Genomic DNA, 27,073 nt, shown 5'->3' on the forward strand with positions numbered 1-27,073 from the left:
GATGTGAATGGTTTTGGAAAAAGATTTATTTAGGGATAAATTTTATGTTAAACATGCATTTTTCTTTCATTTAAATATGAATATATATGGAGTCACAGTTTTCAAATATTCTTGTTAGCTTTGATTTTACTGTATTCTTTGTGCTTCTGTATTCTAACACAAGACAACAGAATAAATATGTTTAAAGAAGATTAATTAGAAATCAGCATAAAAATGTAATTAAAAATGTTAAGATTATCTGTTAAACTTTAATATTCTGCATTTGTGAAAAAAATAACATGTTAAAGGAATAGTTTTACATTACATAACTAGTTGTTTAAAAATTAGATGATTGACATCAGACTGGTACTCTTACGTTCTAAGGTTATGATGATTAACAGGAAAAACACATTTTCCAAATACACACATATTCATATAACTAAAAAGTAAAACAAATGGTAAATGGACTGATTTTTATGTAGCACTTTTCTTGCCTCTCATTTTTTCTTTGGACATCCTTGCTTGCAGTAGGCACAATAACGGGAGCAACAGCGATAACAGGAAAGTCTGAGCTGACAGAGGAGTCCAGGAGATCTCTCTGGTGCTGCTTCAGATTCTTCTACCTTCATTTGCTCTTGATAGATATTTGGAGAATCTAGTTGAACTGTTTGATTAGCTTTGTTGCTAGTTGTCAGTGTCTTAGACGCTTTGTTTTGTATGTGGAATTTCTCAATCTCACTAAGCATGTGGACCTTAAGTTGTTGGAGCTCGGTATATTTTTCATCAAGTGATTTGTGATCTCCATCCCTGCCACTTACAGATAAAAACGTATTACTTTGCCCATGTTCCAATATTTTTCTTGTTTTCTCAACTGATGTCTTTTCTTTCTGTAATATTGATCTCCTAACAAAATGATTGATCACCTTTACTCTTTTATCCAGATTGTTTCTCATTTTTTGACCTCTGAGCTTCATCTGATTTATCTCATTTCGTTCTATTCTAGTGTCCTTCCAGATTTGTTTCAAAAACTCAGTTTTTAAAATTCCCTTCTGTGTGAAGTCATCTTCCCCTGCTGACAAGATGGACAATGTTGCAAGCTTTGTTTTCTTGACATTTTCAAATTCTTCACCTTCTCCTACTAACAGCAGACCTTCATTGTCAGGTGTCAAGTATCTGTTGCTTCCTTCAAGATTACCTGTAACATCCTTCATCCTCTGCTTAAATTCATGTTCATTAGTCTCTTCATCCTGATGTTCATGTAAACATTCTTTTACAACATCCTCAGTTTGGATTGCTTTGTCAAACATTGTCTTAAAAACATGTTTCTTTTGTTGTTGTATCTTGTCATAATCTGCGGTAATTTTAATTTTCTGCTTATGAATTCTGACACAATTTTGTTCATATGTAGAGATCACTTGTAATATTTTTTCATTTTCCCCCTCTACTCTCTTAATATATGTCAGTAAGTCTTGATGAATCAGTCTATTTAGTTTTCCTATAAGGTTGCTTGTGGAGATTGTAACACTACTGAGGATGTCCTCTCTGGGTTGTACATCAGAAAGTTCACCTTTCAGGGATTTTCTCGCAATTAGTTTCACTTTCAGAATCTCTAGTGATTTCATTTCATCCATGACTCGGTCTCCGCTCATTTCCATCTCAGACCGCTCTTCTTCCATATTTCTCCTTTCCTTCAACAACAGTTCTCGTTCTTTGGCAATGTCAGTCTTCATCTCTTTCACCTCTTCTTTTTCTTCACTCATGATTTCCTTTGCACGTTCAAGCTCTTCTTGCTTCTTCTTCAGATTCCTCATCAGACTCTCCATTTGCGCTCTTTCACTCTGTAATTCCTTTTTCATGATTTCCACTTCTTTTATTTGTCTTCTGAGGTCATCTTCCTTGACTTTTTGTTCATTATGTGTTAACAATATTTTGCTTAAAATGTCTTCAAGTCTTTCTTTTTCCGTTTGAACCTGAAGGATACAAATTTTAATCTTGGCTTTTTCTTCTTTTGTCTCATGTAACAGCCTGTTTACATGTTCCATCTTATTGAGCAGTTCAAGCTTTATGATTTCCATTGAGTCTCTTTCTTCTTTTATATTTTGTTTCTTTTCTTCCAATATTTCAGATTGTTTCTTGATGTCACACATCAACACCTTCAAATCCATTTTCTCTTTATTCAGCACCTCACTTTCTCTCTCCAGATCTTCTCTGTCGTGTCTCAGATCTTCTTTCAGTTTATCAAGATCTCGTTTGTCCAGTTCAAACTGCTGCTTCCATTCATTTTCTGTGCATTCTCTCTTGGTGACCATGTCTGAAAGGATACTTCTCACACCTTCCTTTTCTCTCTCTAACATTTCAGTGAAACAGCGAATGCTTTCTTTCTGTTTGTCTTGGGTTGTAAGTTTTTCTTCCAACACTGTTTGCAGCCTTGACCTGTTGTCAACATTTTGTAGTAATCTCTCCATTTTGGCTTTTATATCCTCCTTCAGTTGTCGAAGTTTCACTTTCAGAATCTCTAGTGATTTCATTTCATCCATGACTTGGTCCCCTCTCATTTCCATCTCAGACCGCTCTTCTTCCATATTTCTCCTTTCCTTCAACAACAGTTCTCGTTCTTTGGTCATGTCAGTCTTCATCTCTTTCACCTCGTCTTTTTCTTCACTCATGATTTCCTTTGCACGTTCAAGCTCTTCTTGCTTCTTCTTCAGATTCCTCATCAGACTCTCCACTTTTGCTCTTTCACTCTGTAATTCCTTTTTCATGATTTCCACTTCTTTTGTTTGTCTTCTGAGGTCATCTTCCTTGACTTTTTGTTCATTATGTCTTAAGAATATCTTGCTTAAAATGTCTTCAAGTCTTTCTTTTTCCGTTTGAACCCGAAGGATACAAATTTTAATCTTGGCTTTTTCTTCATTTGTCTCATGTAACAGCCTGTTTACATGTTCCATCTTATTGAGCAGTTCAAGCTTCATGATTTCCATTGAGTCCCTTTCTTCTGTTATATTTTCTTTCTTTTCTTCCAATATTTCAGATTGTTTCTTGATGTCACACATCAACACCTTCAAATCCATTTTCTTTTTATTCCGCACCTCACTTTCTCTCTCCAGATCTTCTCTGTCGTGTCTCAGATCTTCTTTCATTTTATCAAGATCTCGTTTGTCCAGTTCAAACTGCTGCTTCCATTCATTTTCGGTGCATTCTCTCTTGGTGACCATTTCTGAAAGGATACTTCTCACACCTTGCTTTTCTCTCTCTAACATTTCAGTGAAACAGCGAATGCTTTCTTTCAGTTCGTCTTGGGTTGTAAGTTTTTCTTCCAACACTGTTTGCAGCCTTGACCCGTTGTCAACATTTTGTAGTAATCTGTCCATTTTGGCTTTTATATCCTCCTTCAGTTGTTGAAGTTTCACTTTCAGAATCTCTAGTGATTTCATTTCATCCATGACTTGGTCTCCTCTCATTTCCATCTCAGACCGCTCTTCTTCCATATTTCTCTTTTCCTTCAACAACAGTTCTCGTTCTTTGGTCATGTCAGTCTTCATCTCTTTCATCTCTTCTTTTTCTTCACTCATGACTTCCTTTGCACGTTCAAGCTCTTCTTGCTTCTTCTTCAGATTCCTCATCAGACTCTCCATTTGTGCTCTTTCACTCTGTAATTCCTTTTTCATGATTTCCACTTCTTTTGTTTGTCTTCTGAGGTCATCTTCCTTGACTTTTTGTTCATTATGTGTTAAGAAAATCTTGCTTAAAATGTCTTCAAGTCTTTCTTTTTCCGTTTGAACCTGAAGGATACAAATTTTAATCTTGGCTTCTTCTTCATTTGTCTCATGTAACAACCTGTTTACATGTTCCATCTTATTGAGCAGTTCAAGCTTTATGATTTCCATTGAGTCTCTTTCTTCTGTTATATTTTGTTTCTTTTCTTCCAGTATTTCAGATTGTTTCTTGATGTCAGACATCAACACCTTCAAATCCATTTTCTCTTTATTCAGCACCTCACTTTCTCTCTCCAGATCTTCTCTGTTGTGTCTCAGATCTTCTTTCATTTTATCAAGATCTCGTTTGTCCAGTTCAAACTGCTGCTTCCATTCATTTTCGGTGCATTCTCTCTTGGTGACCATTTCTGAAAGGATACTTCTCACACCTTGCTTTTCTCTCTCTAACATTTCAGTGAAACAGCGAATGCTTTGTTTCAGTTCGTCTTGGGTTGTAAGTTTTTCTTCCAACACTGTTTGCAGCCTTGACCCGTTGTCAACATTTTGTAGTAATCTGTCCATTTTGGCTTTTATATCCTCCTTCAGTTGTTGAAGTTTCACTTTCAGAATCTCTAGTGATTTCATTTCATCCATGACTTGGTCTCCTCTCATTTCCATCTCAGACCGCTCTTCTTCCATATTTCTCCTTTCCTTCAACAACAGTTCTCGTTCTTTGGCAATGTCAGTCTTCATCTCTTTCACCTCTTCTTTTTCTTCACTCATGATTTCCTTTGCACGTTCAAGCTCTTCTTGCTTCTTCTTCAGATTCCTCATCAGACTCTCCAGTTTTGCTCTTTCACTCTGCAATTCCTTTTTAGTGATTTCCACTTCTTTTGTTTGTCTTCTGAGGTCATCTTCCTTGACTTTTTGTTCATTATGTGTTAAGAAAATCTTGCCTAAAATGTCTTCAAGTCTTTCTTTTTCCGTTTGAACCTGAAGGATACAAATTTTAATCTTGGCTTTTTCTTCTTTTGTCTCATGTAACAGCCTGTTTACATGTTCCATCTTATTGAGCAGTTCAAGCTTTATGATTTCCATTGAGTCTCTTTCTTCTTTTATATTTTGTTTCTTTTCTTCCAATATTTCAGATTGTTTCTTTATGCCAGACATCCACACCTTCAAATCCATTTTCTCTTTATTCAGCACCTCACTTTCTCTCTCCAGATCTTCTCTGTTGTGTCTCAGATCTTCTTTCAGTTTATCAAGATCTCGTTTGTCAACTTCAAACTGCTGCTTCCATTCATTTTCTGTGCATTCTCTCTTGGTGACCATTTCTGAAAGGATACTTCTCACACCTTCCTTTTCTCTCTCTAACATTTCAGTGAAACAGCGAATGCTTTCTTTCAGTTCGTCTTGGGTTGTAAGTTTTTCTTCCAACACTGTTTGCAGCCTTGACCTGTTGTCAACATTTTGTAGTAATCTGTCCATTTTGGCTTTTATATCCTCCTTCAGTTGTTGAAGTTTCACTTTCAGAATCTCTAGTGATTTCATTTCATCCATGACTTGGTCTCCTCTCATTTCCATCTCAGACCGCTCTTCTTCCATATTTCTCTTTTCCTTCAACAACAGTTCTCGTTCGTTGGCAATGTCAGTCTTCATCTCTTTCACCTCTTCTTTTTCTTCACTCATGATTTCCTTTGCACGTTCAAGCTCTTCTTGCTTCTTCTTCAGATTCCTCATCAGACTCTCCATTTGCGCTCTTTCACTCTGTAATTCCTTTTTCATGATTTCCACTTCTTTTATTTGTCTTCTGAGGTCATCTTCCTTGACTTTTTGTTCATTATGTGTTAACAATATTTTGCTTAAAATGTCTTCAAGTCTTTCTTTTTCCGTTTGAACCTGAAGGATACAAATTTTAATCTTGGCTTTTTCTTCTTTTGTCTCATGTAACAGCCTGTTTACATGTTCCATCTTATTGAGCAGTTCAAGCTTTATGATTTCCATTGAGTCTCTTTCTTCTTTTATATTTTGTTTCTTTTCTTCCAATATTTCAGATTGTTTCTTTATGCCAGACATCCACACCTTCAAATCCATTTTCTCTTTATTCAGCACCTCACTTTCTCTCTCCAGATCTTCTCTGTTGTGTCTCAGATCTTCTTTCAGTTTATCAAGATCTCGTTTGTCAACTTCAAACTGCTGCTTCCATTCATTTTCTGTGCATTCTCTCTTGGTGACCATTTCTGAAAGGATACTTCTCACACCTTCCTTTTCTCTCTCTAACATTTCAGTGAAACAGCGAATGCTTTCTTTCTGTTTGTCTTGGGTTGTAAGTTTTTCTTCCAACACTGTTTGCAGCCTTGACCTGTTGTCAACATTTTGTAGTAATCTCTCCATTTTGGCTTTTATATCCTCCTTCAGTTGTCGAAGTTTCACTTTCAGAATCTCTAGTGATTTCATTTCATCCATGACTTGGTCCCCTCTCATTTCCATCTCAGACCGCTCTTCTTCCATATTTCTCCTTTCCTTCAACAACAGTTCTCGTTCTTTGGTCATGTCAGTCTTCATCTCTTTCACCTCGTCTTTTTCTTCACTCATGATTTCCTTTGCACGTTCAAGCTCTTCTTGCTTCTTCTTCAGATTCCTCATCAGACTCTCCACTTTTGCTCTTTCACTCTGTAATTCCTTTTTCATGATTTCCACTTCTTTTGTTTGTCTTCTGAGGTCATCTTCCTTGACTTTTTGTTCATTATGTCTTAAGAATATCTTGCTTAAAATGTCTTCAAGTCTTTCTTTTTCCGTTTGAACCCGAAGGATACAAATTTTAATCTTGGCTTTTTCTTCATTTGTCTCATGTAACAGCCTGTTTACATGTTCCATCTTATTGAGCAGTTCAAGCTTCATGATTTCCATTGAGTCCCTTTCTTCTGTTATATTTTCTTTCTTTTCTTCCAATATTTCAGATTGTTTCTTGATGTCACACATCAACACCTTCAAATCCATTTTCTTTTTATTCCGCACCTCACTTTCTCTCTCCAGATCTTCTCTGTCGTGTCTCAGATCTTCTTTCATTTTATCAAGATCTCGTTTGTCCAGTTCAAACTGCTGCTTCCATTCATTTTCGGTGCATTCTCTCTTGGTGACCATTTCTGAAAGGATACTTCTCACACCTTGCTTTTCTCTCTCTAACATTTCAGTGAAACAGCGAATGCTTTCTTTCAGTTCGTCTTGGGTTGTAAGTTTTTCTTCCAACACTGTTTGCAGCCTTGACCCGTTGTCAACATTTTGTAGTAATCTGTCCATTTTGGCTTTTATATCCTCCTTCAGTTGTTGAAGTTTCACTTTCAGAATCTCTAGTGATTTCATTTCATCCATGACTTGGTCTCCTCTCATTTCCATCTCAGACCGCTCTTCTTCCATATTTCTCCTTTCCTTCAACAACAGTTCTCGTTCTTTGGTCATGTCAGTCTTCATCTCTTTCATCTCTTCTTTTTCTTCACTCATGACTTCCTTTGCACGTTCAAGCTCTTCTTGCTTCTTCTTCAGATTCCTCATCAGACTCTCCATTTGTGCTCTTTCACTCTGTAATTCCTTTTTCATGATTTCCACTTCTTTTGTTTGTCTTCTGAGGTCATCTTCCTTGACTTTTTGTTCATTATGTGTTAAGAAAATCTTGCTTAAAATGTCTTCAAGTCTTTCTTTTTCCGTTTGAACCTGAAGGATACAAATTTTAATCTTGGCTTCTTCTTCATTTGTCTCATGTAACAACCTGTTTACATGTTCCATCTTATTGAGCAGTTCAAGCTTTATGATTTCCATTGAGTCTCTTTCTTCTTTTATATTTTGTTTCTTTTCTTCCAATATTTCAGATTGTTTCTTTATGCCAGACATCCACACCTTCAAATCCATTTTCTCTTTATTCAGCACCTCACTTTCTCTCTCCAGATCTTCTCTGTTGTGTCTCAGATCTTCTTTCATTTTATCAAGATCTCGTTTGTCCAGTTCAAACTGCTGCTTCCATTCATTTTCGGTGCATTCTCTCTTGGTGACCATTTCTGAAAGGATACTTCTCACACCTTGCTTTTCTCTCTCTAACATTTCAGTGAAACAGCGAATGCTTTGTTTCAGTTCGTCTTGGGTTGTAAGTTTTTCTTCCAACACTGTTTGCAGCCTTGACCCGTTGTCAACATTTTGTAGTAATCTGTCCATTTTGGCTTTTATATCCTCCTTCAGTTGTTGAAGTTTCACTTTCAGAATCTCTAGTGATTTCATTTCATCCATGACTTGGTCTCCTCTCATTTCCATCTCAGACCGCTCTTCTTCCATATTTCTCCTTTCCTTCAACAACAGTTCTCGTTCTTTGGCAATGTCAGTCTTCATCTCTTTCACCTCTTCTTTTTCTTCACTCATGATTTCCTTTGCACGTTCAAGCTCTTCTTGCTTCTTCTTCAGATTCCTCATCAGACTCTCCAGTTTTGCTCTTTCACTCTGCAATTCCTTTTTAGTGATTTCCACTTCTTTTGTTTGTCTTCTGAGGTCATCTTCCTTGACTTTTTGTTCATTATGTGTTAAGAAAATCTTGCCTAAAATGTCTTCAAGTCTTTCTTTTTCCGTTTGAACCTGAAGGATACAAATTTTAATCTTGGCTTTTTCTTCTTTTGTCTCATGTAACAGCCTGTTTACATGTTCCATCTTATTGAGCAGTTCAAGCTTTATGATTTCCATTGAGTCTCTTTCTTCTTTTATATTTTGTTTCTTTTCTTCCAATATTTCAGATTGTTTCTTTATGCCAGACATCCACACCTTCAAATCCATTTTCTCTTTATTCAGCACCTCACTTTCTCTCTCCAGATCTTCTCTGTTGTGTCTCAGATCTTCTTTCAGTTTATCAAGATCTCGTTTGTCAACTTCAAACTGCTGCTTCCATTCATTTTCTGTGCATTCTCTCTTGGTGACCATTTCTGAAAGGATACTTCTCACACCTTCCTTTTCTCTCTCTAACATTTCAGTGAAACAGCGAATGCTTTCTTTCAGTTCGTCTTGGGTTGTAAGTTTTTCTTCCAACACTGTTTGCAGCCTTGACCTGTTGTCAACATTTTGTAGTAATCTGTCCATTTTGGCTTTTATATCCTCCTTCAGTTGTTGAAGTTTCACTTTCAGAATCTCTAGTGATTTCATTTCATCCATGACTTGGTCTCCTCTCATTTCCATCTCAGACCGCTCTTCTTCCATATTTCTCTTTTCCTTCAACAACAGTTCTCGTTCGTTGGCAATGTCAGTCTTCATCTCTTTCACCTCTTCTTTTTCTTCACTCATGATTTCCTTTGCACGTTCAAGCTCTTCTTGCTTCTTCTTCAGATTCCTCATCAGACTCTCCATTTGCGCTCTTTCACTCTGTAATTCCTTTTTCATGATTTCCACTTCTTTTATTTGTCTTCTGAGGTCATCTTCCTTGACTTTTTGTTCATTATGTGTTAACAATATTTTGCTTAAAATGTCTTCAAGTCTTTCTTTTTCCGTTTGAACCTGAAGGATACAAATTTTAATCTTGGCTTTTTCTTCTTTTGTCTCATGTAACAGCCTGTTTACATGTTCCATCTTATTGAGCAGTTCAAGCTTTATGATTTCCATTGAGTCTCTTTCTTCTTTTATATTTTGTTTCTTTTCTTCCAATATTTCAGATTGTTTCTTTATGCCAGACATCCACACCTTCAAATCCATTTTCTCTTTATTCAGCACCTCACTTTCTCTCTCCAGATCTTCTCTGTTGTGTCTCAGATCTTCTTTCAGTTTATCAAGATCTCGTTTGTCAACTTCAAACTGCTGCTTCCATTCATTTTCTGTGCATTCTCTCTTGGTGACCATTTCTGAAAGGATACTTCTCACACCTTCCTTTTCTCTCTCTAACATTTCAGTGAAACAGCGAATGCTTTCTTTCAGTTCGTCTTGGGTTGTAAGTTTTTCTTCCAACACTGTTTGCAGCCTTGACCTGTTGTCAACATTTTGTAGTAATCTGTCCATTTTGGCTTTTATATCCTCCTTCAGTTGTTGAAGTTTCACTTTCAGAATCTCTAGTGATTTCATTTCATCCATGACTTGGTCTCCTCTCATTTCCATCTCAGACCGCTCTTCTTCCATATTTCTCTTTTCCTTCAACAACAGTTCTCGTTCTTTGGCAATGTCAGTCTTCATCTCTTTCACCTCTTCTTTTTCTTCACTCATGATTTCCTTTGCACGTTCAAGCTCTTCTTGCTTCTTCTTCAGATTCCTCATTAGACTCTCCATTTGTGCTCTTTCACTCTGTAATTCCTTTTTCATGATTTCCACTTCTTTTGTTTGTCTTCTGAGGTCATCTTCCTTGACTTTTTGTTCATTATGTGTTAGGAATATTTTGCTTAAAATGTCTTCAAGTCTTTCTTTTTCCGTTTGAACCTGAAGGATACAAATTTTAATCTTGGCTTTTTCTTCTTTTGTCTCATGTAACAGCCTGTTTACATGTTCCATCTTATTGAGCAGTTCAAGCTTTATGATTTCCATTGAGTCTCTTTCTTCTTTTATATTTTGTTTCTTTTCTTCCAATATTTCAGATTGTTTCTTTATGCCAGACATCCACACCTTCAAATCCATTTTCTCTTTATTCAGCACCTCACTTTCTCTCTCCAGATCTTCTCTGTTGTGTCTCAGATCTTCTTTCAGTTTATCAAGATCTCGTTTGTCAACTTCAAACTGCTGCTTCCATTCATTTTCTGTGCATTCTCTCTTGGTGACCATTTCTGAAAGGATACTTCTCACACCTTCCTTTTCTCTCTCTAACATTTCAGTGAAACAGCGAATGCTTTCTTTCAGTTCGTCTTGGGTTGTAAGTTTTTCTTCCAACACTGTTTGCAGCCTTGACCTGTTGTCAACATTTTGTAGTAATCTGTCCATTTTGGCTTTTATATCCTCCTTCAGTTGTTGAAGTTTCACTTTCAGAATCTCTAGTGATTTCATTTCATCCATGACTTGGTCTCCTCTCATTTCCATCTCAGACCGCTCTTCTTCCATATTTCTCTTTTCCTTCAACAACAGTTCTCGTTCGTTGGCAATGTCAGTCTTCATCTCTTTCACCTCTTCTTTTTCTTCACTCATGATTTCCTTTGCACGTTCAAGCTCTTCTTGCTTCTTCTTCAGATTCCTCATCAGACTCTCCATTTGCGCTCTTTCACTCTGTAATTCCTTTTTCATGATTTCCACTTCTTTTATTTGTCTTCTGAGGTCATCTTCCTTGACTTTTTGTTCATTATGTGTTAACAATATTTTGCTTAAAATGTCTTCAAGTCTTTCTTTTTCCGTTTGAACCTGAAGGATACAAATTTTAATCTTGGCTTTTTCTTCTTTTGTCTCATGTAACAGCCTGTTTACATGTTCCATCTTATTGAGCAGTTCAAGCTTTATGATTTCCATTGAGTCTCTTTCTTCTTTTATATTTTGTTTCTTTTCTTCCAATATTTCAGATTGTTTCTTTATGCCAGACATCCACACCTTCAAATCCATTTTCTCTTTATTCAGCACCTCACTTTCTCTCTCCAGATCTTCTCTGTTGTGTCTCAGATCTTCTTTCAGTTTATCAAGATCTCGTTTGTCAACTTCAAACTGCTGCTTCCATTCATTTTCTGTGCATTCTCTCTTGGTGACCATTTCTGAAAGGATACTTCTCACACCTTCCTTTTCTCTCTCTAACATTTCAGTGAAACAGCGAATGCTTTCTTTCAGTTCGTCTTGGGTTGTAAGTTTTTCTTCCAACACTGTTTGCAGCCTTGACCTGTTGTCAACATTTTGTAGTAATCTGTCCATTTTGGCTTTTATATCCTCCTTCAGTTGTTGAAGTTTCACTTTCAGAATCTCTAGTGATTTCATTTCATCCATGACTTGGTCTCCTCTCATTTCCATCTCAGACCGCTCTTCTTCCATATTTCTCTTTTCCTTCAACAACAGTTCTCGTTCTTTGGCAATGTCAGTCTTCATCTCTTTCACCTCTTCTTTTTCTTCACTCATGATTTCCTTTGCACGTTCAAGCTCTTCTTGCTTCTTCTTCAGATTCCTCATCAGACTCTCCATTTGTGCTCTTTCACTCTGTAATTCCTTTTTCATGATTTCCACTTCTTTTGTTTGTCTTCTGAGGTCATCTTCCTTGACTTTTTGTTCATTATGTGTTAGGAATATTTTGCTTAAAATGTCTTCAAGTCTTTCTTTTTCCGTTTGAACCTGAAGGATACAAATTTTAATCTTGGCTTTTTCTTCTTTTGTCTCATGTAACAGCCTGTTTACATGTTCCATCTTATTGAGCAGTTCAAGCTTTATGATTTCCATTGAGTCTCTTTCTTCTTTTATATTTTGTTTCTTTTCTTCCAATATTTCAGATTGTTTCTTTATGCCAGACATCCACACCGTCAAATCCATTTTCTCTTTATTCAGCACCTCACTTTCTCTCTCCAGATCTTCTCTGTTGTGTCTCAGATCTTCTTTCATTTTATCAAGATCTCGTTTGTCCAGTTCAAACTGCTGCTTCCATTCATTTTCGGTGCATTCTCTCTTGGTGACCATTTCTGAAAGGATACTTCTCACACCTTGCTTTTCTCTCTCTAACATTTCAGTGAAACAGCGAATGCTTTGTTTCAGTTCGTCTTGGGTTGTAAGTTTTTCTTCCAACACTGTTTGCAGCCTTGACCCGTTGTCAACATTTTGTAGTAATCTGTCCATTTTGGCTTTTATATCCTCCTTCAGTTGTTGAAGTTTCACTTTCAGAATCTCTAGTGATTTCATTTCATCCATGACTTGGTCTCCTCTCATTTCCATCTCAGACCGCTCTTCTTCCATATTTCTCTTTTCCTTCAACAACAGTTCTCGTTCTTTGGCAATGTCAGTCTTCATCTCTTTCACCTCTTCTTTTTCTTCACTCATGATTTCCTTTGCACGTTCAAGCTCTTCTTGCTTCTTCTTCAGATTCCTCATCAGACTCTCCATTTGTGCTCTTTCACTCTGTAATTCCTTTTTCATGATTTCCACTTCTTTTGTTTGTCTTCTGAGGTCATCTTCCTTGACTTTTTGTTCATTATGTGTTAGGAATATTTTGCTTAAAATGTCTTCAAGTCTTTCTTTTTCCGTTTGAACCTGAAGGATACAAATTTTAATCTTGGCTTTTTCTTCTTTTGTCTCATGTAACAGCCTGTTTACATGTTCCATCTTATTGAGCAGTTCAAGCTTTATGATTTCCATTGAGTCTCTTTCTTCTTTTATATTTTGTTTCTTTTCTTCCAATATTTCAGATTGTTTCTTTATGCCAGACATCCACACCTTCAAATCCATTTTCTCTTTATTCAGCACCTCACTTTCTCTCTCCAGATCTTCTCTGTTGTGTCTCAGATCTTCTTTCATTTTATCAAGATCTCGTTTGTCCAGTTCAAACTGCTGCTTCCATTCATTTTCGGTGCATTCTCTCTTGGTGACCATTTCTGAAAGGATACTTCTCACACCTTGCTTTTCTCTCTCTAACATTTCAGTGAAACAGCGAATGCTGTCTTTCTGTTTGTCTTGGGTTGTAAGTTTTTCTTCCAACACTGTTTGCAGCCTTGACCCGTTGTCAACATTTTGTAGTAATCTGTCCATTTTGGCTTTTATATCCTCCTTCAGTTGTTGAAGTTTCACTTTCAGAATCTCTAGTGATTTCATTTCATCCATGACTTGGTCTCCTCTCATTTCCATCTCAGACCGCTCTTCTTCCATATTTCTCCTTTCCTTCAACAACAGTTCTCGTTCTTTGGCAATGTCAGTCTTCATCTCTTTCACCTCTTCTTTTTCTTCACTCATGATTTCCTTTGCACGTTCAAGCTCTTCTTGCTTCTTCTTCAGATTCCTCATCAGACTCTCCAGTTTTGCTCTTTCACTCTGCAATTCCTTTTTCATGATTTCCACTTCTTTTGTTTGTCTTCTGAGGTCATCTTCCTTGACTTTTTGTTCATTATGTTTTAGGAATATTTTGCTTAAAATGTCTTCAAGTCTTTCTTTTTCCGTTTGAACCTGAAGGATACAAATTTTAATCTTGGCTTTTTCTTCTTTTGTCTCATGTAACAGCCTGTTTACATGTTCCATCTTATTGAGCAGTTCAAGCTTTATGATTTCCATTGAGTCTCTTTCTTCTGTTATATTTTGTTTCTTTTCTTCCAATATTTCAGATTGTTTCTTGATGTCACACATCAACACCTTCAAATCCATTTTCTCTTTATTCAGCACCTCACTTTCTCTCTCCATATCTTCTCTGTCGTGTCTCAGATCTTCTTTCAGTTTATCAAGATCTCGTTTGTCCAGTTCAAACTGCTGCTTCCATTCATTTTCTGTGCATTCTCTCTTGGTGACCATGTCTGAAAGGATACTTCTCACACCTTCCTTTTCTCTCTCTAACATTTCAGTGAAACAGCGAATGCTGTCTTTCTGTTTGTCTTGGGTTGTAAGTTTTTCTTCCAACACTGTTTGCAGCCTTGACCTGTTGTCAACATTTTGTAGTAATCTCTCCATTTTGGCTTTTATATCCTCCTTCAGTTGTTGAAGTTTCACTTTCAGAATCTCTAGTGATTTCATTTCATCCATGACTCGGTCTCCGCTCATTTCCATCTCAGACCGCTCTTCTTCCATATTTCTCCTTTCCTTCAACAACAGTTCTCGTTCTTTGGCAATGTCAGTCTTCATCTCTTTCACCTCTTCTTTTTCTTCACTCATGATTTCCTTTGCACGTTCAAGCTCTTCTTGCTTCTTCTTCAGATTCCTCATCAGACTCTCCAGTTTTGCTCTTTCACTCTGCAATTCCTTTTTCATGATTTCCACTTCTTTTGTTTGTCTTCTGAGGTCATCTTCCTTGACTTTTTGTTCATTATGTGTTAACAATATCTTGCTTACAATGTCTTCAAGTCTTTCTTTTTCCGTTTGAACCTGAAGGATACAAATTTTAATCTCGGCTTTTTCTTCTTTTGTCTCATGTAACAGCCTGTTTACATGTTCCATCTTATTGAGCAGTTCAAGCTTTATGATTTCCATTGAGTCTCTTTCTTCTGTTATATTTTGTTTCTTTTCTTCCAATATTTCAGATTGTTTCTTGATGTCACACATCAACACCTTCAAATCCATTTTCTCTTTATTCAGCACCTCACTTTCTCTCTCCAGATCTTCTCTGTCGTGTCTCAGATCTTCTTTCAGTTTATCAAGATCTCGTTTTTCCAGTTCAAACTGCTGCTTCCATTCATTTTCTGTGCATTCTCTCATGGTGACCATGTCTGAAAGGATACTTCTCACACCTTCCTTTTCTCTCTCTAACATTTCAGTGAAACAGCGAATGCTTTCTTTCTGTTTGTCTTGGGTTGTAAGTTTTTCTTCCAACACTGTTTGCAGCCTTGACCTGTTGTCAACATTTTGTTGTAATCTCTCCATTTTGGCTTTTATATCCTCCTTCAGTTGTTGAAGTTTCACTTTCAGAATCTCTAGTGATTTCATTTCATCCATGACTCGGTCTCCGCTCATTTCCATCTCAGACCGCTCTTCTTCCATATTTCTCCTTTCCTTCAACAACAGTTCTCGTTCTTTGGCAATGTCAGTCTTCATCTCTTTCATCTCTTCTTTTTCTTCACTCATGACTTCCTTTGCACGTTCAAGCTCTTCTTGCTTCTTCTTCAGATTCCTCATCAGACTCTCCATTTGTGCTCTTTCACTCTGTAATTCCTTTTTCATGATTTCCACTTCTTTTGTTTGTCTTCTGAGGTCATCTTCCTTGACTTTTTGTTCATTATGTGTTAAGAAAATCTTGCTTAAAATGTCTTCAAGTCTTTCTTTTTCCGTTTGAACCTGAAGGATACAAATTTTAATCTTGGCTTCTTCTTCATTTGTCTCATGTAACAACCTGTTTACATGTTCCATCTTATTGAGCAGTTCAAGCTTCATGATTTCCATTGAGTCTCTTTCTTCTGTTATATTTTGTTTCTTTTCTTCCAGTATTACAGATTCTTTCTTGATGTCAGACATCAACACCTTCAAATCCATTTTCTCTTTATTCAGCACCTCACTTTCTCTCTCCAGATCTTCTCTGTTGTGTCTCAGATCTTCTTTCATTTTATCAAGATCTCGTTTGTCCAGTTCAAACTGCTGCTTCCATTCATTTTCGGTGCATTCTCTCTTGGTGACCATTTCTGAAAGGATACTTCTCACACCTTCCTTTTCTCTCTCTAACATTTCAGTGAAACAGCGAATGCTTTCTTTCAGTTCGTCTTGGGTTGTAAGTTTTTCTTCCAACACTGTTTGCAGCCTTGACCCGTTGTCAACATTTTGTAGTAATCTGTCCATTTTGGCTTTTATATCCTCCTTCAATTGTTGAAGTTTCACTTTCAGAATCTCTAGTGATTTCATTTCATCCATGACTTGGTCTCCTCTCATTTCCATCTCAGACCGCTCTTCTTCCATATTTCTCCTTTCCTTCAACAACAGTTCTCGTTCTTTGGCAATGTCAGTCTTCATCTCTTTCACCTCTTCTTTTTCTTCACTCATGATTTCCTTTGCACGTTCAAGCTCTTCTTGCTTCTTCTTCAGATTCCTCATCAGACTCTCCAGTTTTGCTCTTTCACTCTGCAATTCCTTTTTCATGATTTCCACTTCTTTTGTTTGTCTTCTGAGGTCATCTTCCTTGACTTTTTGTTCATTATGTGTTAGGAATATTTTGCTTAAAATGTCTTCAAGTCTTTCTTTTTCCGTTTGAACCTGAAGGATACAAATTTTAATCTTGGCTTTTTCTTCTTTTGTCTCATGTAACAGCCTGTTTACATGTTCCATCTTATTGAGCAGTTCAAGCTTTATGATTTCCATTGAGTCTCTTTCTTCTTTTATATTTTGTTTCTTTTCTTCCAATATTTCAGATTGTTTCTTGATGTCACACATCAACACCTTCAAATCCATTTTCTCTTTATTCAGCACCTCACTTTCTCTCTCCAGATCTTCTCTGTCGTGTCTCAGATCTTCTTTCAGTTTATCAAGATCTCGTTTGTCCAGTTCAAACTGCTGCTTCCATTCATTTTCTGTGCATTCTCTCTTGGTGACCATGTCTGAAAGGATACTTCTCACACCTTCCTTTTCTCTCTCTAACATTTCAGTGAAACAGCAAATGCTTTCTTTCTGTTTGTTTTGGGTTGTAAGTTTTTCTTCCAACACTGTTTGCAGCCTTGACCTGTTGTCAACATTTTGTAGTAATCTCTCCATTTTGGCTTTTATATCCTCCTTCAGTTGTTGAAGTTTCACTTTCAGAATCTCTAGTGATTTCATTTCATCCATGACTCGGTCTCCGCTCATTTCCATCTCAGACCACTCTTCTTCCATATTTCTCCTTTCCTTCAACAACAGTTCTCGTTCTTTGGTCATGTCAGTCTTCATCTCTTTCACCTCTTCTTTTTCTTCACTCATGATTTCCTTTGCACGTTCAAGCTCTTCTTGCTTCTTCTTCAGATTCCTCATCAGACTCTCCAGTTTTGCTCTTTCACTCTGTAATTCCTTTTTCATGATTTCCACTTCTTTTGTTTGTCTTCTGAGGTCATCTTCCTTGACTTTTTGTTCATTATGTGTTAACAATATCTTGCTTAAAATGTCTTCAAGTCTTTCTTTTTCCGTTTGAACCTGAAGGATACAAATTTTAATCTTGGCTTTTTCTTCATTTGTCTCATGTAACAGCCTGCTTACATGTTCCATCTTATTGAGCAGTTCAAGCTTCATGATTTCCATTGAGTCTCTTTCTTCTTTTATATTTTGTTTCTTTTCTTCCAATATTTCAGATTGTTTCTTGATGTCACACATCAACACCTTCAAATCCATTTTCTCTTTATTCAGCACCTCACTTTCTCTCTCCAGATCTTCTCTGTCGTGTCTCAGATCTTCTTTCAGTTTATCAAGATCTCGTTTGTCCAGTTCAAACTGCTGCTTCCATTCATTTTCTGTGCATTCTCTCTTGGTGACCATGTCTGAAAGGATACTTCTCACACCTTCCTTTTCTCTCTCTAACATTTCAGTGAAACAGCGAATGCTTTCTTTCTGTTTGTTTTGGGTTGTAAGTTTTTCTTCCAACACTGTTTGCAGCCTTGACCTGTTGTCAACATTTTGTAGTAATCTCTCCATTTTGGCTTTTATATCCTCCTTCAGTTGTTGAAGTTTCACTTTCAGAATCTCTAGTGATTTCATTTCATCCATGACTCGGTCTCCGCTCATTTCCATCTCAGACCACTCTTCTTCCATATTTCTCCTTTCCTTCAACAACAGTTCTCGTTCTTTGGTCATGTCAGTCTTCATCTCTTTCACCTCTTCTTTTTCTTCACTCATGATTTCCTTTGCACGTTCAAGCTCTTCTTGCTTCTTCTTCAGATTCCTCATCAGACTCTCCAGTTTTGCTCTTTCACTCTGTAATTCCTTTTTCATGATTTCCACTTCTTTTGTTTGTCTTCTGAGGTCATCTTCCTTGACTTTTTGTTCATTATGTGTTAACAATATCTTGCTTAAAATGTCTTCAAGTCTTTCTTTTTCCGTTTGAACCTGAAGGATACAAATTTTAATCTTGGCTTTTTCTTCATTTGTCTCATGTAACAGCCTGCTTACATGTTCCATCTTATTGAGCAGTTCAAGCTTTATGATTTCCATTGAGTCTCTTTCTTCTTTTATATTTTCTTTCTTTTCTTCCAATATTTCAGATTGTTTCTTGATGTCACACATCAACACCTTCAAATCCATTTTCTCTTTATTCAGCACCTCACTTTCTCTCTCCAGATCTTCTCTGTCGTGTCTCAGATCTTCTTTCAGTTTATCAAGATCTCGTTTGTCCAGTTCAAACTGCTGCTTCCATTCATTTTCGGTGCATTCTCTCATGGTGACCATGTCTGAAAGGATACTTCTCACACCTTCCTTTTCTCTCTCTAACATTTCAGTGAAACAGCGAATGCTTTCTTTCTGTTTGTCTTGGGTTGTAAGTTTTTCTTCCAACACTGTTTGCAGCCTTGACCTGTTGTCAACATTTTGTTGTAATCTCTCCATTTTGGCTTTTATATCCTCCTTCAGTTGTTGAAGTTTCACTTTCAGAATCTCTAGTGATTTCATTTCATCCATGACTCGGTCTCCGCTCATTTCCATCTCAGACCGCTCTTCTTCCATATTTCTCCTTTCCTTCAACAACAGTTCTCGTTCTTTGGTCATGTCAGTCTTCATCTCTTTCATCTCTTCTTTTTCTTCACTCATGACTTCCTTTGCACGTTCAAGCTCTTCTTGCTTCTTCTTCAGATTCCTCATCAGACTCTCCATTTGCGCTCTTTCACTCTGTAATTCCTTTTTCATGATTTCCACTTCTTTTGTTTGTCTTCTGAGGTCATCTTCCTTGACTTTTTGTTCATTATGTGTTAGGAATATTTTGCTTAAAATGTCTTCAAGTCTTTCTTTTTCCATTTGAACCTGAAGGATACAAATTTTAATCTTGGCTTTTTCTTCATTTGTCTCATGTAACAACCTGTTTACATGTTCCATCTTATTGAGCAGTTCAAGCTTTATGATTTCCATTGAGTCTCTTTCTTCTTTTATATTTTGTTTCTTTTCTTCCAATATTTCAGATTGTTTCTTTATGCCAGACATCCACACCTTCAAATCCATTTTCTCTTTATTCAGCACCTCACTTTCTCTCTCCAGATCTTCTCTGTTGTGTCTCAGATCTTCTTTCAGTTTATCAAGATCTCGTTTGTCCAGTTCAAACTGCTGCTTCCATTCATTTTCTGTGCATTCTCTCTTGGTGACCATGTCTGAAAGGATACTTCTCACACCTTGCTTTTCTCTCTCTAACATTTCAGTGAAACAGCGAATGCTTTCTTTCTGTTTGTCTTGGGTTGTAAGTTTTTCTTCCAACACTGTTTGCAGCCTTGACCTGTTGTCAACATTTTGTAGTAATCTCTCCATTTTGGCTTTTATATCCTCCTTCAGTTGTTGAAGTTTCACTTTCAGAATCTCTAGTGATTTCATTTCATCCATGACTCGGTCTCCGCTCATTTCCATCTCAGACCGCTCTTCTTCCATATTTCTCCTTTCCTTCAACAACAGTTCTCGTTCTTTGGTCATGTCAGTCTTCATCTCTTTCACCTCTTCTTTTTCTTCACTCATGATTTCCTTTGCACGTTCAAGCTCTTCTTGCTTCTTCTTCAGATTCCTCATCAGACTCTCCAGTTTTGCTCTTTCACTCTGTAATTCCTTTTTCATGATTTCCACTTCTTTTGTTTGTCTTCTGAGGTCATCTTCCTTGACTTTTTGTTCATTATGTCTTAAGAATATCTTGCTTAAAATGTCTTCAAGTCTTTCTTTTTCCGTTTGAACCTGAAGGATACAAATTTTAATCTTGGCTTTTTCTTCATTTGTCTCATGTAACAGCCTGTTTACATGTTCCATCTTATTGAGCAGTTCAAGCTTTATGATTTCCATTGAGTCTCTTTCTTCTTTTATATTTTGTTTCTTTTCTTCCAATATTTCAGATTGTTTCTTGATGTCACACATCAACACCTTCAAATCCATTTTCTCTTTATTCAGCACCTCACTTTCTCTCTCCAGATCTTCTCTGTCGTGTCTCAGATCTTCTTTCAGTTTATCAAGATCTCGTTTGTCCAGTTCAAACTGCTGCTTCCATTCATTTTCTGTGCATTCTCTCTTGGTGACCATGTCTGAAAGGATACTTCTCACACCTTCATTTTCTCTCTCTAACATTTCAGTGAAACAGCGAATGCTTTCTTTCTGTTTGTTTTGGGTTGTAAGTTTTTCTTCCAACACTGTTTGCAGCCTTGACCTGTTGTCAACATTTTGTAGTAATCTCTCCATTTTGGCTTTTATATCCTCCTTCAGTTGTTGAAGTTTCACTTTCAGAATCTCTAGTGATTTCATTTCATCCATGACTCGGTCTCCGCTCATTTCCATCTCAGACCGCTCTTCTTCCATATTTCTCCTTTCCTTCAACAACAGTTCTCGTTCTTTGGTCATGTCAGTCTTCATCTCTTTCACCTCTTCTTTTTCTTCACTCATGATTTCCTTTGCACGTTCAAGCTCTTCTTGCTTCTTCTTCAGATTCCTCATCAGACTCTCCAGTTTTGCTCTTTCACTCTGTAATTCCTTTTTCATGATTTCCACTTCTTTTGTTTGTCTTCTGAGGTCATCTTCCTTGACTTTTTGTTCATTATGTGTTAACAATATCTTGCTTAAAATGTCTTCAAGTCTTTCTTTTTCCGTTTGAACCTGAAGGATACAAATTTTAATCTTGGCTTTTTCTTCTTTTGTCTCATGTAACAGCCTGTTTACATGTTCCATCTTATTGAGCAGTTCAAGCTTTATGATTTCCATTGAGTCTCTTTCTTCTTTTATATTTTGTTTCTTTTCTTCCAATATTTCAGATTGTTTCTTGATGTCACACATCAACACCTTCAAATCCATTTTCTCTTTATTCAGCACCTCACTTTCTCTCTCCAGATCTTCTCTGTTGTGTCTCAGATCTTCTTTCATTTTATCAAGATCTCGTTTGTCCAGTTCAAACTGCTGCTTCCATTCATTTTCGGTGCATTCTCTCTTGGTGACCATTTCTGAAAGGATACTTCTCACACCTTGCTTTTCTCTCTCTAACATTTCAGTGAAACAGCAAATGCTTTCTTTCAGTTCGTCTTGGGTTGTAAGTTTTTCTTCCAACACTGTTTGCAGCCTTGACCCGTTGTCAACATTTTGTAGTAATCTGTCCATTTTGGCTTTTATATCCTCCTTCAGTTGTTGAAGTTTCACTTTCAGAATCTCTAGTGATTTCATTTCATCCATGACTCGGTCTCCTCTCATTTCCATCTCAGACCGCTCTTCTTCCATATTTCTCCTTTCCTTCAACAACAGTTCTCGTTCTTTGGCAATGTCAGTCTTCATCTCTTTCACCTCTTCTTTTTCTTCACTTATGATTTCCTTTGCACGTTCAAGCTCTTCTTGCTTCTTCTTCAGATTCCTCATCAGACTCTCCACTTTTGCTCTTTCACTCTGTAATTCCTTTTTCATGATTTCCACTTCTTTTGTTTGTCTTCTGAGGTCATCTTCCTTGACTTTTTGTTCATTATGTGTTAGGAATATTTTGCTTAAAATGTCTTCAAGTCTTTCTTTTTCCGTTTGAACCTGAAGGATACAAATTTTAATCTTGGCTTTTTCTTCTTTTGTCTCATGTAACAGCCTGTTTACATGTTCCATCTTATTGAGCAGTTCAAGCTTTATGATTTCCATTGAGTCTCTTTCTTCTTTTATATTTTGTTTCTTTTCTTCCAATATTTCAGATTGTTTCTTTATGCCAGACATCCACACCGTCAAATCCATTTTCTCTTTATTCAGCACCTCACTTTCTCTCTCCAGATCTTCTCTGTCGTGTCTCAGATCTTCTTTCAGTTTATCAAGATCTCGTTTGTCCAGTTCAAACTGCTGCTTCCATTCATTTTCTGTGCATTCTCTCTTGGTGACCATGACTTGGTCTCCTCTCATTTCCATCTCTTTCTGTTCATCTTTGATGTTTCTCCTTTCCTTCAACAACAGTTCTTTTCTATTCTCACGTCTAGTTTTCATCTGGTTGACTTTTTCTTTTTCCTGGTTACATTTTTTGATCTCTTTTTTTATCAGGTCTTGTTTTGTGTCTTGTAAGATAACCCTTTTTATACCATCCTTAATCTTTTCCCTTTCATCCAAGGCATCTTTTTTTTCTATCTCATATATTGTTTTCCTTCCATTTTCATGTTTTTCTTGCTCCGTCTTGATTTTTGTCTCCACTTGTTCCCCATGTTTTGGCTCTTGTTGTATGTTTTTTAATGCGCACCGTATAATTTCCTTTTGCCTATTTAATTCCCTTTTAATATTCAGTGTTTCTTTCCTTGTGGTCATGTAGAAATTTTTTTGGTCTTGCATGTGTTTATTTTCATTCTGAATTATTCCAATGATGAATTTAGTGTTTTTAATTACCTTTTTATATTCCCCTAAGTATTTCTTGAGTAGTTCCCATTGTTTTTGAATTTGCTTCCTTTTTTCTTTCATCCTCATGTCTTCAATTTCACTTTCCATCCCTTTCTTTTCTTTTTGCAACTTCTGCTTTATTTCTTGTTCACCTTGATGTTTGATGATCTCCTCTCGTCGTTGTTCAACCTCCTTTTTCTGCTTTGTTTCTCTCACGAGGGCAGTTCTTTCTTCTTTGAAAGTAGCCCATATTCTTTTTATCTTCTGTTCTTTTTGAATGCTTCTTTTGATTATACGTTGGTTTTCTCTTTTCTTCATCTCCAGCTCAACCACCAGAGCTTCTATCTCTTGTCTTTCCCTTTTAATATTTTCTAGTCTCATATCAAGCTTCTGTTTTTCTCTTTGGATTTTTTCCCAGATGTTGATTGTCTCATCCATCTCTGCAGTGTCTTGTATGGTAACTCTTCCAAAGATTATATTAAGCTGATATTTTAACCTCTTCATTTTGTTTGTTATATTCTTATTTTCAGCCTCAACTTCTCTGAATCCTTTTCTGTCCTTTTCTAAATGAGCATTCACATTTTCTAGAATTTTCATCTCTGTCCTAATTGTTCCCATGTGTAAATTAAACTTGTCTCTTATGTCTTGGATGTAAATAGTATACTGAGAAACTTTTGAGCTGTAGTTTTTAATTTTCTCCATTAACATGTTCACATCTTTCCTTCCAAAATGTTTTTCATGTTCATTGGGTAGATGGATGAACAGATTATGGTCTCTCTGCTTCTCCTCAGCCAGCTCTTCCATCTGTCGTTTCAATTTTACCCTTAACACTTCTAGTTCATCCCTTTTTCTCATAGTCATCTCCAGTCTTTGGTCTAATTCTCTTCTTTTCTTTTTGATCTCGGTCCTCAATGCTTCCTTTTCTTGTTGTATTTCATACCACATTATTTCAATTTCCTTTTTTTTTCTCATGCTTTTTCTAAAAAAACGCTCGAATTCTTTTGCCTTTATTTTCAATTCCGATTGCAGCAGCTCCATTTCTCTTATTTGCCTTTTGGTCATGTGTACTCTGTCATCAAGCTCCTGTTTGTGTCTTTCAGTTTTCTCACTCAAATGGTTCACCTGTTCATCCTGTATTTCAGTTAGCTGTTTAACCATTTTCTCATTCTTTATCGCTGTTTGGATCTGTTCTGTCATCTCAGTCTCTTCTCTCTTGATTATTTGTTTTACATTCTCACTAACTGATTTTTTATTTTTTTGACCCAGACTGTCTAATAAAAGTTTTACCTCCTCCAGTTTCTCATTAACTTGTTTGAGGCTTTCTGTTCCCTTAGTTTCTTTGTCAATTTTGTTTTTTGTCAGTTTATCTCTTTCATTGTCCATTGTCTTCTTAATTTCAGTCTTGAAAATTTCAAGAGCAGTTATTTGCTTTGGTGTAATACCGTGTTCCATGTCTGGTTTTGTGCCTTTTGTCAAGTTAAGGTTAATGCAGTCAAGGTCTTTAAACTGTCTTAGTTTTATTTCAGTCTCCTTCATACTAATTTCTATCTCTTCAATTTTCCTTCTGGTCTTAGCGGCTATTTTCTCAACTGTGTTCTTAACTTTTGTCATTTTTTCTAAATTCTGCCGAATCAGTTCAGTTTGCCTCTGCATTTTTATTTTAAAGATGTCTAATCCGTCTCTCTCTTTCAAAGTATTTTCTAACCTTTGATCTAATTCTCTTCTCTTCTTTTTCACTGCAGTTTTCATTGATTTCATATTGCTCATTTCTTCTGTCATATGTACTTCACTTTGCTTTATTTTGGTTTTTACACTTTCCAAAAACTCTTGAAACTGTTTGATATCTTTTAGCAATCCTTCAATTTCACTGCCTTCATTCTGTTGATATTTGTCCATGTTATTTTTTTCCGCTAGGTTCTCAAGTCCTCCTCTTAGCGTTCTTATAATCTCTTGTGTTTTGTAAATCTCTGCCCTGAGTCTTTGTATATCAGCTCCTCTGTCCTTTTTATCTTCATCGGTGTGTTCAACATGTTTTTTCATCTCTTCTCCTGATTTCTGAATTAGTTTTTGCTTGTTAACATTAAGTCTTATCAAGCTAGACTCTTGTTTTATTTTTTTGGCATCGTCCCCCTCTTGTACTTCATATTTCATTATTTCATTTTTGAAAACTTTGGTGCTCACCATCAAAATCTTTCTCTGTTCAGTTTCTTCCAACAGCTTAGTTAATACTTCCTGGGCATTTTCAGTTTCCCCGACTGTAATTACAGTGTCTGCCCTCTGCAGGTCATTTATTTCCAAAATGAGCCTTTTAATGTCTTGAGTTTTTTCTTTCATGTTATCAACAGTGTACTTTATTTGCTCCTTTATTTCCCCCTCTTGCTGCTTTAGGTTACGTATCAGTTTTTCCACTTCTTCCCTTTCTCTTACAATTATCAGTAATTCAGTTTTATCATGCACTGCTTCTTCATGAATTTCAGTTCGCATCTGTAAGCAAAAGTCCTGCTCCCCATTTTTGCCTTCTGCAAAACAATATTTGGATTCAAAATGCTCCTTCTGTTGTTCTTTTATTTTTTTATTTTGATGCTGATCATCTAATGTTACAGAATTTTGTAATGATGTTGTATCTGTTATACTTTCTGTCCCCCTTTTGTCCTTTGGAATTGCTGATGTTTGATCCTCGAGGGAGTCTGTGTCTATTTCTTTCTGTGATTCTTGAAGTTTGGATGCGTTCACTGAAAAAGTATGTTTGATTGTAGATTGTGTCGATATCCATTTGTTGACCCAAGTTTTCATGGATGTCAGTTTTTCCTTCACAAAAACAGAAAAAAAAGAGCTTTTTTGCTTTTGATGACACCAAGACAACAATAAAGATCTTCTTAAAACATCTATGTTTTAATTTTTTGTTTCACATTTATGGATCTTACTAGGGTTGGGCCATATGTAAAACTTTTCCAACCGACAATCGTCAGTCCAATAATCGATGATGGGCAATATATTCGCGCATACGCAGACTTTTTGATTGGCAGAGCAATGTAATCATGCATGGAGTGATTTGCACATTTACATCACAGATGAAGTCCAAACATGGACAAACTAATTTCCCCAAAAAATTAGGGCTGTCAGCATTTATGCGGTCATCACGATTAACCCATCTGGAGTGCAGAATGAATAAACTTTGGACAAACTGCTCGAAATGCATTGAGAGAGACATTTAAGGGATTTTGACTCAGTCTGCGATCCAGATGGGTTAATTGTTAAACACGTTAGTCATTATGGTGGCGCTTTAACGTTGACAGCACTAAAGAAATATAAAGTTGCCAATTTGGGATTTCTTTGGCTTTAAACCAGATGAAAATAGTAAACCTAAGGATGTAACCAAAACAGTCTGCCCCTTGTGCAGATGTATAAAGTACTCAAACACGACTAACTTGCATGAGCATGTACATGTCCACCATCTGGCTGGGTATGCTAGTGTAGTGAAGCAGATTTTAGGGAAGGAATTTACGTGATGTCCTCGAATGCAGCACTAACATCACATCTTCCCAGCTGATAATTAGCAACCTTATAAGAAACAGCTGCGCTTCACTACCACATGGAGGTATTTGGCAGTCTTTTCCCATTCAAGGTGGCTGAGGGCATTAGGCAGCTTAAGCACTGCAGAGCTCCTCAGGAAAGCTGCTCGTTTTAGTGTTGCCCTTTAGAGAATGGTAAGAGGGACTCTTGCGTTTGTCATAATGTGGCATATAGTAGGGTGGACCTTGACGACTGTTTCCCTTTTTTGTTACAGGATTGTGCCATACTGCTGCTGTCTTGTTTTGTTTCGTTCTTTCTTTTTCAATTTTATTCTGTCTTCTTGTGGCCTTACAAACGTTTATGGACTGGCCTCGACTGACTCTTGGTCTTATGATCTTTTACTTGGAATTGTTTTATATATTTTTAACTTGCTTTTATAAAGAACTGTAACTTAGGGTGGGTTTGTTTTATTTTTCTCTTTTACTAATTTGTTTAACGTTTTACACTTTGTTTTATTGCTTTAGTGGAGGTACGGCCGCTTGTTGAGGGGCTAGGCACATGAGGTGGAATCCCCTCCTCGATGCATGAGAGTGTACACACTGGGCATAGGTAGACTGCACCATTTAGATTTCAGTGTGAGTGACAGTGAGGTTTGCAGTGGAACTACATGGGTGAGTAATTGGTGGCACCCTTGGGCACTCCTCTCTGTAGGTTGCCTCAAGTGGCCGGTCTCAACTATTTTGTTTAGTTACTTTATTGAGTTATTTTACTAGGGTAGCACCGTGGCAGCGAGCCTTGTGGTTTTTAATCATTGTTTGTTAATTGTTTTAATTAACAGTCTTGCAGTCTCGGCCCTGCTA

At 36.7% G+C, this 27,073-nt stretch overlaps 1 protein-coding gene across 2 annotated transcripts in view; it reads right to left on the bottom strand.

Moving 5' to 3' along the window:
- Positions 1–8: 8 nt before the first annotated feature.
- LOC102777763 (uncharacterized) overlaps positions 9–27,073 on the bottom strand; it is a 34,693-nt gene continuing 7,628 nt past the window's right edge. Inside the window, exons 3-4 of one of the 2 annotated variants that reach the window (XM_087847126.1) lie at positions 7,569–25,508; positions 9–6,662 (exon numbers count right to left, since the gene is read on the bottom strand). In XM_087847126.1, coding sequence (XP_087703252.1) covers positions 477–6,662; positions 7,569–25,508 — 24,126 coding nt within the window. In that variant the 3' untranslated portion in view covers positions 9–476. Of the gene's footprint in view, positions 25,509–27,073 lie in introns of both variants that reach the window. The other variant, XM_035911926.2, reaches the window with a different exon arrangement.

This window comes from Neolamprologus brichardi, chromosome 10 (genome assembly GCF_056152115.1).
Source record: "Neolamprologus brichardi isolate AB-2024 chromosome 10, ASM5615211v1, whole genome shotgun sequence".
Taxonomy (NCBI): domain Eukaryota; kingdom Metazoa; phylum Chordata; class Actinopteri; order Cichliformes; family Cichlidae; genus Neolamprologus; species Neolamprologus brichardi.